General features: G+C 52.4%; 2 protein-coding genes across 8 annotated transcripts in view; both read left to right on the top strand.

Moving 5' to 3' along the window:
* AFDN (afadin, adherens junction formation factor) overlaps positions 1–8,087 on the top strand; it is a 109,815-nt gene extending 101,728 nt beyond the window's left edge. For 5 of the 7 annotated variants that reach the window (XM_046670535.1, XM_046670533.1, XM_046670534.1 and 2 more), the window contains 3 exons: positions 1,281–1,566; positions 5,237–5,321; positions 6,131–8,087. In XM_046670535.1, the coding sequence (XP_046526491.1) occupies positions 1,281–1,566; positions 5,237–5,321; positions 6,131–6,284 (525 nt within the window). In that variant the 3' untranslated portion in view covers positions 6,285–8,087. Of the gene's footprint in view, positions 1–1,280; positions 1,795–5,236; positions 5,322–6,130 lie in introns of all 7 variants that reach the window. The other 2 variants (XM_046670531.1, XM_046670537.1) reach the window with 1 other exon arrangement.
* Positions 8,088–14,525: 6,438 nt separating this feature from the next.
* Positions 14,526–15,694, top strand: part of KIF25 (kinesin family member 25) — a 53,508-nt gene continuing 52,339 nt past the window's right edge. Inside the window, exon 1 of the mRNA XM_046669051.1 lies at positions 14,526–14,634. Within this exon, the coding sequence (XP_046525007.1) occupies positions 14,563–14,634 (72 nt within the window). The 5' untranslated portion in view covers positions 14,526–14,562. The remainder of the gene's footprint in view (positions 14,635–15,694) is intronic.

Genomic DNA, 15,694 nt, shown 5'->3' with positions numbered 1-15,694 from the left:
CAGAGTCCATTCCCCACCCCAAGAGAACACTTATTTTGCGTAGAAAATAAGGTTAAATGTCTTTCGTTTAGGAGGCCTCGACGTAGAGTAAGAGGAGAAATGGAGAAGTCAGGTCCAGGGCCGGGATTGGGGCTGGCATTCGTTCTTAGAGTTTTCTCCCTCAGGAGGCAGAGCGCTGGCTGTTGTGTCTCCACTGTGTGTGCGCGTGGGGATGGCCCAGGAGGGAGCAGGGAGGAAACGAGCATTCCGACTGAAATGGGACTGCTCACTTTTATCCTGATGCCAGCAAGGTCCCAAAGTTAGGTCTCTTTGGTGGAATGAATGTAAATTTCATCGCTCCCTTCTGCAGCCTTAACCTCAGTCAGGTTAAGGCAGGTTACTCTGTTTCTCTCTCGTTCCCTTTCCTATTTACTTTTTTCTTGTGTTCTGAAACTATTGTCAATCTTTAACAAAACTGTGCTGTTATCTTTTTTAATGTTAAAATAATTTAACACTGTCAACTGTAGTTTGTACAGATGTATGTCAGAAAAAATGTACAGTGTGTGTCAAAATATATTTGAAAATCTTGTTGCTGTTGCTATTAATGCCTGCCTCTCTGATTTTGTGTCTGTCAGGGAGCGTATTAAGATTTGAAATAGAAATTAAGAACTGTGGGAAGCACGTTTGTTAGATTGCTGCTTTGGGAAAGTGAGTAATGTTTCTTACAGCTTGCGGTTTCCTATTAATTTCTCTCTGAGTAACGAAATCACCCAGATGACTCGACCCTCTGAGGAAGGGTGCCTTCTGGACGCGGGGGGTCAGTGAGAGCACAGACGAGTTTGCGCTCCTAAGGTGCCGCCTGTAGAAAGCCAGGGGTAGCCTATTTTTGGTTTTGTCTTGTCTTTACACTCAGCAGTCACAGGTAAGTTAATCTCCTGCCAGAAACTGAAGGACAGAGACAGACGGAGCGGCAGAGGAGGACTGAGAGCTAGTGATAGCGGGATGGGGACGGATGTAGTGGCTGGACGCGCCGCCCCAGGACCTGAGCGCTCGGCCGTGCGTCCCCTCCTTGGAGTGCACGCCAGGTGGCTCCGGAGCATGGTGAGCGCACTTGGAGTCTCAGGAGCGCCCGGTGCCAGGTCTCTCTGCCCGTTTCCGTCACAGCAGTCATGTTAACCCTTCACCTTCCCAGGATCCGGTACCATCGCTGGGGGCTGAGGGTGAACACGTCCTTGCAGGCCGTGCGGGTGGGCCGCGGTCCCCCACCCTGACCTTTGCGCTTTTTCTATTCCCGCCTGCAGAGGCGACAGGAAGAAGGGTATTACAGCCGCCTGGAAGCCGAAAGGCGCAGACAGCACGACGAGGCCGAGCGCAGGCTGCTGGAGCCCGAGGAGCCGGGGCTGGGCCGGCCCCCCCTGCCGCGCGGCTACGAGCCGCCGCCCCCGTCCCCCCCGGCCGGCGCGCCCCCGCCCCCGCCGCAGCGCGGCGCCTCCTTCCTGCAGGCGCAGGCGCTGTCCCCCGACGCCCTGTACACCGCCAAGCTGGTCGCCTACGGCGAGGAGGAGGCGGAGGACGGCAGCCTAGCAGGTCAGCACCGGGGGGCCGGCACGAGCAAGTCTCCCGGGGCCCTGCCTCCCGCCGCGCCTCCGCCGCAGCCCCCGCGCCGGCCGCGCCCGGCCTCCGATGGCATCTTTCTCTCCAACTCATTCCAGCCGCCCTCGGCCAGCGCCAACAGTACTGCTCACGAAGCAGGCCAGCCCCCGCCCCCTCCAAAAAAGCCAGGCGTCCGCCCGCCCAGCCACTCCCGGGGTCGAGGTAAAGAACGGACCGGCCGGCTCCTCGGCCCGACGGCACCCTGGAGCCGCGCCTCCGCCCTAGGGCCGCCCGTGATCGGCGCTTGCTCTGGGGTTCGATCTCACCTGATCGCTAGTCTCGGCGTGGTGGTCTCCCTCTGTTCCGATCGATCGTAATGTCTGTGCTCGCACTCTCTCAGGGAAACACCTCAGTACTCCGATTGCTTCTTTCCTTTAAAGAATTCGATTTTTGGATTGGCCGGTGGCAATCACTCCCCTCTGTTACTCCTCAGACCCCTGAAGTACTGTTGGTCTCGGTCTTCATTCTCTGCCTCTTCAAATAATCCTTCTATTTGGAGGAACAACACCCTTTTCACGCATTTTGGTGTCTAAAGATGGTAGTGTCACAGTTAGGTGTTCAGTTCCCGTCATTTAACTTAAGTAGAACCCATGCTCTGGGATCAGCTGCCACGTGGCGGTGGCTTGTGAGCTGACTGCTGCGTCTGGTGGTCTGGCTGCAGCAGTGGGCGCGCTCTGCTGAGCGGGGTTAGTGGCCCTGCTCAGGGTGAGCTGCCCCGCCAGGGCCAGAACCTGGTCGCTGTGGAATGGCTCTTTCCCCTGACTGGTGTCATTCCTTCCAGCGCCTTCTCGGAGCTCACAGCGCGAACAGCCAGCCCGCAGTGTAGGCGTGCAGCTGGAACCCGCTGGTTGTAGTCCTTCCCGCCAGCTGCAGAGCGCCACAGCGCTCCTGCCTCGGCCTGGACTCGGGGCTCACTGTGCAGCCAATGGGCAGTTCGTGAGACAGCCCCGAAAGTAGTACTTCAAAAGGTAGCTGAATTAGAAGGAATCCCATTTCAGACTAGGCCTGCTGCTCTAAACAAACCTGCGATGCTGGCAGTAAGCGAGTGCAGGAGTCTGACAGATGGGCTCACAGCCGTTCCAAGAGGAGCTGAATCTTCATAGCTCACGTAATCGCGACTCACGTAACAAATGAGTTTTGCCGGGATCTTTCTTCCCACCTGAGCCAGAGCTTTGATCCTCTTCAAAGGTTCAGAATATAATAATATTTAGGTTGAGTCACTCAGAAGCCAAAATTAAATCTTTTTTTACAATTTCTGTTGTAAGTGTCTACAGTGTAATACCTTCAGAGACACTTACGGAATAATAGTAATTTTTTAAATGAGATGCCATTGATCTCCTTCCGTCAGATTACGAGCTGAACTTTAGACATTTTGTAAGCGTCATGACCCAAATAAATACGAGGTTGGTGACGGGGTGTTGTAGGAGGTGTCACTTCTAACCATCTTGGCTTTTCAGTCGCACCACTAACCCGTGTTTTATCTCACACCTAACACACCGCATAGGAGCAGGATAGACCCTGCATCTCATTGCTCGGGCCTCTGTGAAGACTTCCTTCGTAAAGTACAAGCTGTCTGCACCAAACGCAGAGGCATTCTGACCTTGCCATCCGCCATCTCACGACATTGCCGCGCTCCCGTGTGCCGCTCTCTGTCGTGAGCACTCTGGGAAAGCATGCTTCTGCGGGCCGGACTTGCTCTCTTTCACTGGGTGCCGGAGGACCAGAATGGGGTGTGGAGTGGGATGGATAACGGCAGATTTCAGCCTAGCAGCACACTGAAAAATAGTCTTCACCAAAGTTCTTTGAAAATCATTTGAAATGCGTGATATTGATTCATATCTTGTCAGCTGACAGTATTTGATATTCTGATTAACTCTAAAAATTTTGAAAATTTTTAAGAATTGATTTTTACCAGTGGAAGAAGCAAGTATCATTCTTAAAACAAAGCTCAAAAGATACATTTTTAAAAACAAACAAAATGAAGAAAAAATTTAGAATTAAAATTGAGAAAATTCCACCGTGCAAAAATAAATTGTCCGAAGGCCTGCCGTGGCTTCCTTTCAGTTGGAGGTGTGTTTCTCGTTCATCTTTTGAGTCTTTGCCGAGGGTGCCTTCTGATAGCGTGATTCTAGGAGCCCTGCTCTGAATAACAAGGAAAGATGCAGTGCACAGAGGGGTCGTTGAGCCTTAGCCGAGCTCTGCCGCACGTGTGGCAGGTGTGTTCTTTGTAGCAGGTCCTGTTATGGAGAAAAGAAACACAAAAATTCGTCTCTGTGCAACTTGTCTAAAAGGGATAATTTTAATGTTGAAACTTTGCAATAATTTTGTGGCCTGTTTAATCCAGTACACAATACTGTCAGTGTTCATTGAAGATTTTGACCATTTATTGCTACAGCCCGTGCTCTTGGAAGCAAAAGACTTTTCAAGTGTGAAATTTTCTTTTTCTTGCTGCTGTTACACTTAATAGAAATGTATTAATGCTGATTTAATACATTATTCTTTTAATATGTCATCCGTGCCACTGTAGTCTTATATTTGGGTACATTTATGAAACTCTTATCTGCATCATTTCTTTTGACCTTCAACAACCCTGGAGTAGACAGGGCAGGTGGTGGTGTTACCAGACAGGTCGATGTCACTCCTTGTTCTTACTCGCCAGCCACAGGCTGAGCTGGGGCCGCAGGCCAGAGGGGTACACAGTCTCTCTCTTCTCTCACTCCGTGCTGCTGGGGTCTTGTTTTATTTTGTCTGTGATTTCATATCTCCTGCACTAGTATCAAACCCTAGGGTTTTTTGGTAGCTTGTTTGTTTAAAACGGGTTTTTTTTGTTTTAATAATTATAGTCACGTATATATCTTTTTCTTTTTGGTGAGGAAGATTGGCCCTGAGCTAACAACTATTGCCAGTCGTCCTCTTTTTTTCTTTCTCCCCAAAGCCCCAGTACATAGTTGTATACCCTGGTCGTAAGTCCTTCTATTTCTTCTACATGGGACATGCCTCAGCATGGCTTGATGAGCAGTGTGTCGGTCCATGCCCAGGCCCCGAACTGGCGAACCCTCAGCCGCCTAAGCAGAGTGTGTGAACTTAACCACTCTGCCCAGGCCTGGTCCCTATAGCCACTCACTCTGAGAAAAGATTTGGTGGCTGTCCTGAGAAGGGGAACTTCAGTCGTGTGATTACTTCTTAATCTTTGGGCTATATTTGCTCTCAGTGATTTTGCAAGAAAATTCTTAGTGTCTGGAGAGTCTGGAAAGTTCTGCCAGCTCCCCATTTAAGTCAGTCTTTGTGGACTTTTCTTCCGAATTTTTGTCTGATTTGGACTTTTCGGCTGTTACTGTCTGAGACCTGTGTGTGTCTCTGATGCCTGAGGACAGCAGGCCAGGCCCTCAGCCCCATGTGACGGTCGTGGTTGGATCACTCAGGCCACTCAGGGACGTGAGATTAAGATTGCTGGACCTCTGGTCTGATTTGAAGAGGCTTCTGCTTCCTTTATTCAGTAGTTAAAGATGTCTCATGGCTTCTATGGGCACTGCATCTTTATCAGGAGCAAAGTTTGGGAAATGACGCAAGTACTTTAACTTTGACTTCTTCTTTTATGGAAAAGGACCAAACTCTTACACGGGATCTGCTGTGACAGCCCTCGGTGCCCATGATGCTCATCGGGATTCAAGAGAGAGACTGTCCAAAAGGTATTTACAGTTGTCCTAGACAAGTGACTTCATCGGAATTGGTTTCTTTTTTCCTTCCCCTCGCCATGTTTGTGTGAGGCTGGATTCAAACTTCAGAGACATCATCATCAGCCCAGATGCTGCTCATTGTACAAAACTATGAGTGTCCATGCTGTGTGTGTATCTTGTGTTGCTGGAGCAATTCTGTTTCAGACAGTGGGGAGGTACCAGGCTTTCTAGTCAGAACTTAAGAAGCAGCTGGGCCTGCTGCTGTTGCTTCCCCCAGATAAGGTCGAAAGTTCTCCAGCAGCGTCCAGGGGCCCCGCTGAGCTGCAAAAGGCCGGCGCCCATGTCACAGGCAGGGGCCCTGCTCGGCTGCAGAAGGCCAGTGCCGATGTCACAAGCAGTGGTGTGAGCTAATCCAGAAAGCCCTCCTATCTCCCTGCGGCTTGTTAAGTTCGCTGTATTGATGGACGTCCTCAGACACATGCAGGATTCATTACAATGTTCTGTCCTCTTCAGCTAAACTTAACTCTTGGGAATTTCCTGCACTCCTATGGGAATTTGAAGTTGAAGTTACTGGCTTTCTGAGAGTCAGATGTGACTGGAGAAAGTTAACGTTTTAGTAAGGAGAACACTTTGCCTTTTCCTGCATGCGTTTAAATACAGCCCCAGTAAGTTTCACTAAAGGTAGAGGGTCGTGGCACGATTAAAGAATGAGTCTCTCTCACAGGAGGTCTCACTGAGCTGCCCGCTGTGTAAACTTAGCTCCTTGTCGACAGGCTGTGTCCATCTTGACCAATAATCTTGTGCATTTCCCCCTAATGCAGCCAAGACGCAGATGCACCTGGAGGTTCTGGGGCCCCTGAAAACTTGACCTTCAAAGAACGCCAGCGCCTCTTTTCACAAGGTCAGGATGTGTCCAATAGAGTCAAAGCGTCTCGGAAGTTGACAGAGCTGGAGAACGAGCTGAACACCAAATGAGGAGGGGGGCACCGCGGGCAGGGCTTGGAGACGGGAGAGGAGGCTGCGTCCCCAGGTCCCCACCGCTGCCTCCACAATGTCGGGTCGGAGACGTTCCAGTTCCAAGGAATTCTATTTTATTTTGCCGAGAGATTGTCCTTTCTACAATTTAAATACTAATTTCCTAAGTCTCTGACTCACATAAAGGTAACTTTTTTTTAGTTTCTTTTCTGGAGTCTGAGTTTGAAAGGGGACAGAATGAAGGGCCGTAGAAGATAATGAAATGTTTCTCCTCCCGTCTCTTCCCCAAGGAGCACAAAGAAGTTTCATTTCTGTTCTTTCTCAAAGACTTTCTTTTAGCTCACGCAGAATAGCTTGAACCACCCAGACTATCGTTTGCACTATTTAGTAGCAACTGCACACTGTTCTCGGGACGAGTCAGGTCTCGCCTCCCCGGGGAGAGGGCTCGCCAGCACGTGCCGTCTGTACGTCGAGCGCAGCCCACGTGGCAGCCCCTCTGGTCTCTGCGTGGTCACGACGCAGGAGGACGATGCGCACCAGAGACTTTGCTCCATCTCATTCCTTGCAGGTACACGCCCGCCTGATCAATGCTAAACGTGTGATTGGAAAGAATTTCTCCAAGAAGAAAATGTTGAGGATTTAAACTTAGGAAATTTTATTTTTATAAATATCAGATTATTGTTAGACTAATAAATCATTGGTGATTTTGAAGATGGCAGTTAAGTTAGAAAGTTAACTAAATATTTCAGGTATTCCAAGGGAATCTGTGAAAGAGGATGTCCTTAGTCACACGGTGTTGCTGTGAATAGGAACGAAAATACCTGAGAGGAACCGAGATTAGCAGCTGACACTCCAGCACAGCTGTTGTTAGAGGTTTTAAATTTGCAGCACTAGATTTCCCTTGGTATGCTGTCAGGGAGCGGAAGGGTTCAACTGCATATGACATCTGTAATTTAAATATTGTAAGAATAACTCATGGCAGTTCAAGCTATTTTTTTACACTCTAATAGAGTTATTTAATTTTCATTGTTGAATTATCAGTCACACTGTCATTTCTTCAGCTATGGCTATGTAGCTGACGTTGGGGAGATGGACCTCACTTTGTTTATGTTGTGATGTTAAAATGGTAAATTACTTTGTGATTACGAGCACATTTTCTATTTGACAAAGCCCTGCTGTGGGGTCTGGGTGATTTTCCTGTACCGTATTGTTCTCTTACAGATGTGTATGTTCAGAGAACGTACACACTTTGAAACAGAAGAGGGAGAGGCTTTCTGGCCTTACGATCACTTTAATGAGAGTTGTATGAGGAATCATTAAAATGCGAGTGTAAATATTTTTGTGTCAATCAGGGTTCTTATTTGGAAGTGTGCTTTTACTGTTTCCCGTGTTTAAGTAAGAGTAAAATGCAAGGAAGGACCGGCGTGCTGGCTCCACGCACGCGGCAAAGTGGGCTCCTCCCCGAGGCCTGGAGAGCGCTGGCCGCCTGGTGGGATGCGGCCCACCCCTTCTTTACGGAAAAAGATGCAGGAGAACAACTCTCCTGTTAATATGTGGAAAACAACAAATACACATACGTCCGCGCAAACGCATGTAAATAGCTACATCCAGGGACGTTTGTGTGTGTGCCTGTGAGCCCGTAACAGGAGGATTTGGCCGTCCTTAGATGAGGTCAAATGTGAATACATGGGAAGTGCTTTTCCTGCCTGTGCGTCACTGTGGAAAACGTCACAACTGCTGTAGTGTCCCTTTCTACTGTATTTCATTTGCAGCCTATTTTTAATAAACTTTGTATGTATTTAAGTGTGTTTGCTGTTATTTTAATAGTGCTGACAAAGCTTGTATTAGTCCTGTCAGCCCCCCACCCCCGGTCCATTGATTTGTTAAGCTGAGCGCCATTTCCTTGTCAGGCAGCATGCTCGGTTTGTGGGGAAGTGCCCTCTGTCCCCACCATGCAGCCGGACGTCACGAAGCTTCCAGGTCCCCCCGACCGTGGTCCCTTACACTCAGCCCCCAGACTTTTGTGACCTCTGCTCAGCACGTTAGCAATCCCCAGGGCTATTAAGACTCTCTCAGTGACGCTGTCACAGCATCGCCTCCTTGAATTCTTAAGCATGCCCAGGAGTTCGCAAATTGCATACACAAGATGTCCTGGTGAGATGTGTTTGAGGGTGGGGACCCCCCTGAGGTGGCTCACGTGGCGGGGTGCGTGATTACAGAAGTGCCAGGCCCATGCCGCGTGCAGATGGAACAGGGCCTCGGCTCAGCCCTGCCCCTCGGACACGCTTCCTCCTGTCCACGCACCAGCTGCGCCTCCCTGTGTCTAGCTGACCTTCTCTCCACGGCCTCTGGGCAGGAGTGCCGGGCTCGGACCGCGCCCCAGCATTTCAAGACGACTTTGAGGAGGAGGCAGTGTCTCAGGGTTGTAGAAACTGGTGGAGATCTTTTTGGCAGAACCGCATGTTCACAAATTGAAACAGCACTTTTGGTATGTTTTTTTTTTTCTCTCCCCAAATCCCCCTAGTACATAGTTATATATTTTAGTTGTGGGTCCTTCTAGTTGTGGCATGTGGGACACCACCTTAGCGTGGCCTGACGAGCGGTGCCATGTCCGCACCCAGGATCCAAACCTGCCAAACCCTGGGCCGCCAAAGTGGAGTGCAAGAGCGTAACCGCTCGGTCACGGGGCCGGCCCCTCACTTTTAGTATGTTTTAATGCCCAAAAGGGTACTTTAAAGTTTGGGGAGTCAAAAATTTAGAGTCTGGGGGCTGGCCCCAGTGGTGCAGTGGTTAAGTTCTCATGTTTCGCTTCAGTGGCCCAGGGTTTCACCTCTTGGGATCCCAGGTCAGGACCTATGCACCGCTTGGCAAGCCACGCTGTGGTAGACATCCCACGTATAAAGTAGCAGAAGATGGGCACGGATGTTAGCTCAGGGCCAGTCTTCCTCAGCAAAAAGAGGAAGATTGGCAGCAGACGTTAGCTCAGGGCTAATCAAAAAAAAAAAAAGTCTGTATTAAGACTGATTCAGTCCCGTCTCAAGGCCATAGTTCTGTTGCTCTTAGTGGAAGTAATATTCTCTCCTACTGTGGTCTCTGTCTCTGGGGTCCTGTAAAAATCGCCGTGGGCACTTGACAGTGTCCTAGTTTGTGCCCTCGGACAGCGGTTTCCTCTGCTTTACTGCATGGAAAACTGATTTCAGAAATTTATTTCCACACTTACGGTAACATTAAGCCACAGCAAAAGTTAAGTGGAATGACTTGCAGAGGGAAAAAAATGACAGCGCAAAAAGTGACAGGTTTCTCCTTCTAGTATTCATCCAATTTACTCAAAGAAGTCATGTAACCCTAAAAGACACATATTCGACTTGAATTGGGATATAAAAGACAATTTCTTGCACAGTTTATTCAACAAATACAATTTAAGAGTGCCTACTCAGTGTCGGGCACTGGGGACACGGTGGTCCCACGTAGCCCACAGCAGGTCTAGGAAGACAGAAAAGTTTGTGTAACCATACAGTTTAGCACTGGATTTGTTTAAGGGAGATGCACAGGGCACTTGGAGGGTTCAATGGAAAGATCCGGTGTAAATTGTGGACATGGTAGACCGTTTGAGAAAACGATGCTCCCTTTTGAGAGAGAAGACTGTTGCAGGTGGAAGGAAATCCCGGAGGCCGAGAGGCCGCCACCCTCAGAGAAGCCGTCAGGGAGCCCAGAGCCAAGGGCAGCGGGGCCTCGGGGACCGGGGTCCAGGGGGGTCTTAGTCACGATAAGAAGGTTTATATTCTTCATGCAGCTTCCGGCCAGGTTTCGTAAAGCCACGTGAGGCCAATCAGTTTACTCGAGAGGGTAGCTGCGGTCCCCACACGGAGAGAAGGGACAGGAGTGGAAGGCTTCCGCCGGAGCCGCGGGACGACGCAGGCCTGGGGCTTCCCTCTAGCCAGTCTGCAGTCCGGAAAGCTACGCAGGTGGTGGGGAGGATGACGGAGATGGTGGTGAAGGCTGAGCGGCCTGGGGCGGGCAGGGCACAGCACCGTCCCGAGTGGAGTTGGCAGAGGCTGTGACGCCAGAGGTGAGGCAGGCGGGATGGCTGCGCAGACAGCGCTCTCCCTTCAGACGAGACTCCGGGGTGCCGTCTTTCAGCTCAGCGGCACTCCTCCCACATGTCTTCACTGGGTGAAGCCTTGTTTTTCCCTCCGCTTGTAAAACTTGTGTTTGATTTTTTTTTATGGAGACTACAGGTGCAAAGGGCCTCAACCTAAATTGGTGACAATGGTTCCAACTCCAACTTGAATTTTTTAAAATAATAGGATATTAAGTAACACCAGAAAAAGGGAGACATGGAAAACACTAGGTAAGTGGGACAGCTTTAAAGGGGTCCTGCCTCCCCCAATTTTCTTTCCATGGGAACGGCCCCCAAAATAGAACAAACTATCTGAGTCAAGCAAAATATGTAACATGGTCTAAACAGTGTATCCAAAATTAGGAAAGTGAAGCATAGCTGGGGGTGGGGGGAGGGGGTGTTCTTGGTTGCTTTGATTTCTGTTCTTTAAGTATCAATACCTGAGTACTTGAATGTTACTAAGGTAAATGTGGAAACTGTCCAAAATTCTCCAAATCTCTGTGGCTATAGAGTTGGATGTATTGAAATGAACCTGTCTTTCCTGGTAATTTGTGATGTTCCCTGAACACCGTTCTTTCAAGGGCTTTAAGTGATCTTTAATAAAATGAAAGCGATGGCTCAGCGAAGACCGGATGTCGCCGTCTGCTTATTTCCCTCTGAATAGGTCGTTCAGATCTTCTCTCTCAGAAAGAATCCCTGTCTCCTGTCACAGCAAAAGACACTAGTGGAACACAAACAACGGGAAATCGGGATGAAGGAAGCGGGCACGCAGGTGTGAGAACCATGCAGGCTGACCGCCTCGTGCTGGGGTTTGCGTGTGGCTGTCAGCCTCTCGTCCTGCCCCTCGAGGGACTGGTCATGTCATCAGAACAGGAGCAAGATATGAGAGCCTTAAGGGAGAGTCTTCCCGTCACAAAGCTGGCACTGACAGTGTTCTTGATGTGTCCGGGCTGAGCTCGCACATGCACACGGGCCTCTGGCTCCCTTCAGAAAACAGCTCTCGGCTGGGCTGCCGACCGGAAGTGGACGGGAGATGGTTTGATCCCACTGGCTGGTGCTAAAGAGAACCGGGCCGGACAGCAGTTAGAGCCGTAAAAGCCTTTTACTCAGGACCCACTGCAGTAGGGGAAAAGAGACCTCGGTGTAGACAGGCTCAATTCCAAATACGGCAAGAACAGGTGTGGTGCTCAATGGATGGAGAACCACTGAGGAGACATCACGGGTGTGGCCACGAGGAATGCCCGGACGAGGCCTGGTCGGGAAAGTGTAGACAGGCTCAATTCCAAATACGGCAAGAACAGGTGTGGTGCTCAATGGATGGAGAACCACTGAGGAGACATCACGGGTGTGGCCACGAGGAATGCCCGGACGAGGCCTGGTCGGGAAAGGGGTCTGAGGAGAGTGTCAGCGGGGCTGGGAGAAACTCAGAAATGTCTGCATTCTGCGGTGCTCATTATCATCGGTCTCATACGTCAGGTCGCCGGCTGTCAGTGCTTACCTGTCGCCTTCTCTGCTAAGTTGTAAGTCCTGTGACCGCAGGGACCGAGTCTTTCTGCTCATCACTCTGGCTCCCAGCACGATGCCTGGCATACAGTACGTGCTTAGTCTATATTTGCCACATAAAGTCAAGTGTGGACACTGAGGCAGTGATCAGGACATGGCGTGTTAGAAAGCTCTGGAATGGGAGGTGGGAAACCTCGGTCGGCACTGACGACTGGCCTCGACCACACGTTGCCTCACCCCCGGTGATGGGCTTCTAGGTTGCCTGCAACGCCCTGCTGCTAAAACCCATGCAAAATGCATCTCCTCTGAGGGGTCCCTTAGGCACCTGGGGGAGGCTCTAGGAGTGGGATTGCTGGATCACGTGTGTGCACAGCACACACACACCATGCATGTGCACATCATATGTGTGCACATCACACGTGTGCCTGTTCTGAACCTCACCAGGCAGGGCCAGAAGGTGGTCCGCGGTGGCTTTGCCAGCCCCCAGGAGTGAGGAAGGAAACCTCTTGCCTTGCATCCCGCCAACACATGTGCTCGTGTTACACCTCTGTGACGCTACTCTTTTTTGTTATTTGTCAAATTAAGGCAGTTTCTACTGATTGATCTGCTACGGAAGATGACGCCTTAGCTTGTTCACGGTGTCCTCGTTTCCGTTATCCTGCTGCCTCTATTCTTGACTCCATCAGTTATTCTGCAGACAGTGCATTGGGCTCCTGTGCCTGCCAGACTGTTGTAGCTGCTGGGGATCCCTCAGCCCTGCCCTTCGGAGCCACGTGCTGCGACGGCCGATGAGCAGCAATGACTGTATAGCTCCGTGTCTGGTCTGCCAGGTGTGCCCAAGCCTGAGGACAGGCAGCAGGACAAGACGGATGTGGGTGCTACTTCATCGGGGAGGGTTGGATGACAATCCTGAAGGAGGGTGAGAGTGAGCCGCGGGCGTGTCTGGAGAGGTCGCGGGCAGAGAGAACCTCAGAGCAGAGACTCTGACATGGGAGTGTACCTGGCTCCCCGAGGACAGGCCCAAGCTCACTGATCCTGGAGCCAAGTGGGAGGGAAGGGTCAGAGAGGAGCCGGACACCGAGGCAGGGGAGGGCATGGGCCACCGTGAGCTCTTTGGTTTTCATGCTGAAGGAAATGGGAAGGCGCTGGGAGGAGGTGATGGACTCCCATTTATAAAACCACTCAGTTGAGACTAGACCGTAGACGGCTAGTGTAACGACCACGCAGTGGACAGAGGTGGCTTCACAGTGATGGGGTAGCGAGAACGGGCTGGTGCCGCCACTGTGTGCATCCAGCAGGATTTGTCAACAGACGGGATGTGAGAGAGAGAGAGGGCAGAGTGGATTCCAAGGTCCGGGTCTGGGTGAGCACAGCAGAGGGGCCTGGGCAGCAGGCCTGGCAGGGGATGGGGAGGCGGTGTGGACATCCACTGGGAGGTGCCATGCAGGCAGCTGGACCTCCAGGTCTGGAATTCAAGGAGAGGACGAGGTGGACACACACACCTGGATGTCATCAGGGTTTAGATGGCATGTAAAGCTGCGAGACTGGAGACTGGCAGTGAAGACGGAGAAGGAGCCCCAGTGAGAAGGGGGAATCCCAAGGGAGCCTGGTGCCCTAAAGCCAAGTTCCAGAGTGTCTCGGGAAGGAGGGAGAGCCCAGCCATATGAAGTGACCCCTGGACTTGGCCATGTGCCTGTAATCGGCCGCTTTCCCTGTTTGGTGAGGAGCGGACCGGGAGCAGTGCTCATGGTTCCTGGGGAGCCTTGCTGTGCAGAGGGCAGGGTGGGGCTGGGGGTGGGGAGGGGAGCATGGGTGGGGGTGGAGCACTGGGGCCCCCTGTGCTGTGGGACCCATTCCCTGAGCGTGGGCACAGGAGACAATGGTGGGTGTCCCTGTGCTTAGAGCTCAGCTGTAAATTGTCACTCCGACCTCTATTCATGCCTGGCCCACCCTGCACAGGACCCTGGACTCTGCAGGGAAGAGCATCCTCCCCAACTTTCTCTCTGCCTTGGCTCTTAGGGGCGGGGGGCCGGGAGGGTGTTCTGCCCCTTAGCCACCTCCCAGTCCTGCAGGCGGGGGTGGGCTGCTGGGAGAGGTTCTGCACCCAACCCTCCCACCCCTCCCTGTCACAGGCCAGGACGTCCCCAAGTCCCCCAGCCAGGTCTGCAGATGGCTGTGGCCCCTGGGGGCCCTGCCTGCCCCACTCCTGCCGCCCGGCTGTGTTGGCGGCTCCGATGCGCCCACCAGGCTTCCCCTCCCCGCGTCTCCTCCCCCACAGGCCTTGTCAGCCCCTGTCGTGTTCTCACCTACCTCCCAAGGTGTCCTCTACCCACAGGTGGAGCTCCCGTGGGGAGGGAAGGCACGTAACCCGGCAGATGGAAACAGCAAGAGGAGAAAGGGGAAAAAGTTAGGTACTTTGCACCCAAAGAGACTTGTAATTTAATGGCATTTGGAACACCCCCAATATTTAGAAAACTTTTCAAATTTAGCTCCTCCCCTCCCGCTCCCTCCTCCTACCCCCTCCCCTCTCCGCCGTTCCCCCAGGGCCCACCCCCCGCACTCCACCCCGCCCCCGCCGCGCCGCCGTTGGGCCCACGCTGAGCCACCTGTCGCACCTGTCGCCAGGACCCCGGGCCGCAGGCCAGGCTGCGGGCGATGCCGGCGCGGGGCGGGCGCTGGGCGGGTTTCTGGGAGCAGCGGGCGCGGCAGCTGCAGCGGCAGGTGCAGGTGAGAGGGCGGCCGGCCCACGGGGGCCTCCCCTCCGAGCCCGCGGAGGGCAGGGCTGGGCGCGCGGGTCTCCCGGGCTGTAAACGGCTCCCGCCCCGCATCCAGCATCGCTCCGCCCGCCTCCTCCGCCCGCCCTCCGGGCTTCCGCCTCCTGCTCTGGAGGGGCGGAGGCCTGTAGGGTCTGTTCCCCAACCCGGACCTCACCCCACGCCACACTCCCACCCGAGGGCCTCACCCACTCCCACCTGGGCCCTCACCGCCCTCAGGTGCTAAGTGGAAGAAGCCAGTCACATAGGCCCACATATCGTGTGATTCCATTTATACGAAATGTCCAGACTTGGCCAGTCTGTAGGAGGGAAGTAGGGTAGTGGTGTCCCAGGACTGGGGGAGGTGGGAGTTAGGGGTGATGGCCAAGGCTGTGGGTTTCTCTTTGGGGTGATACAAATATTCTACAATTAATCTTGGTGATGGTTGCACAACTCAATATACTGAAAGCTGCTGAATTGAGCACGTTAGATGGGTGAACTGTAGGTAGTGAATTTTGTCTCCATAAAGCTGTGGCTGGGGGCGGGCACAGACCCTGCGGTTGTCCAGGTGAGAGATGGCCCCATATTAGAATTACGTGGACTCGAGTGGGAATGTTCGAGAGACTTTTAAGAGGGAAAATTGACTGATGGCGGTGCAGAAAGTCAAGATGACTGCCAGGTTCTGGTTTGATAACCAGCCACAGAGATTGTTCTAAAATGATCCCAGGTCTCTGTGAGCTGCGTGTCAGCCGCCGGGGGAGGAGGGCCCCATGGCTGAGCCCCCATCCTGGAAACGGGTGTCCTCCTCTCCCCCAAGCCCTCCAGTTACTGGCTGTCCCAGCATTTACCATAAATAGCTACTATTGAAACTCTTCAGCTGAAAACCCTGCAATGCCTTCCCAATGATGGATGAAACACAACTTCTCCCCTGGCTGGGAGCCCCTCCCCCTGCACCCCGCTCTCTTCACCCGCTGTGCCCCAGCCTGGCTGACCTGCTCTCTGCTCCTGGACTTGCCAAGCTCATGCCGGCCTCA

The sequence above is a fragment of the Equus quagga genome, chromosome 8, assembly GCF_021613505.1.
Source record: "Equus quagga isolate Etosha38 chromosome 8, UCLA_HA_Equagga_1.0, whole genome shotgun sequence".
NCBI lineage: Eukaryota > Metazoa > Chordata > Mammalia > Perissodactyla > Equidae > Equus > Equus quagga.
Note: the sequence above shows the minus strand (reverse complement) of the source record. Positions and strands in the feature narration are given on the sequence as shown.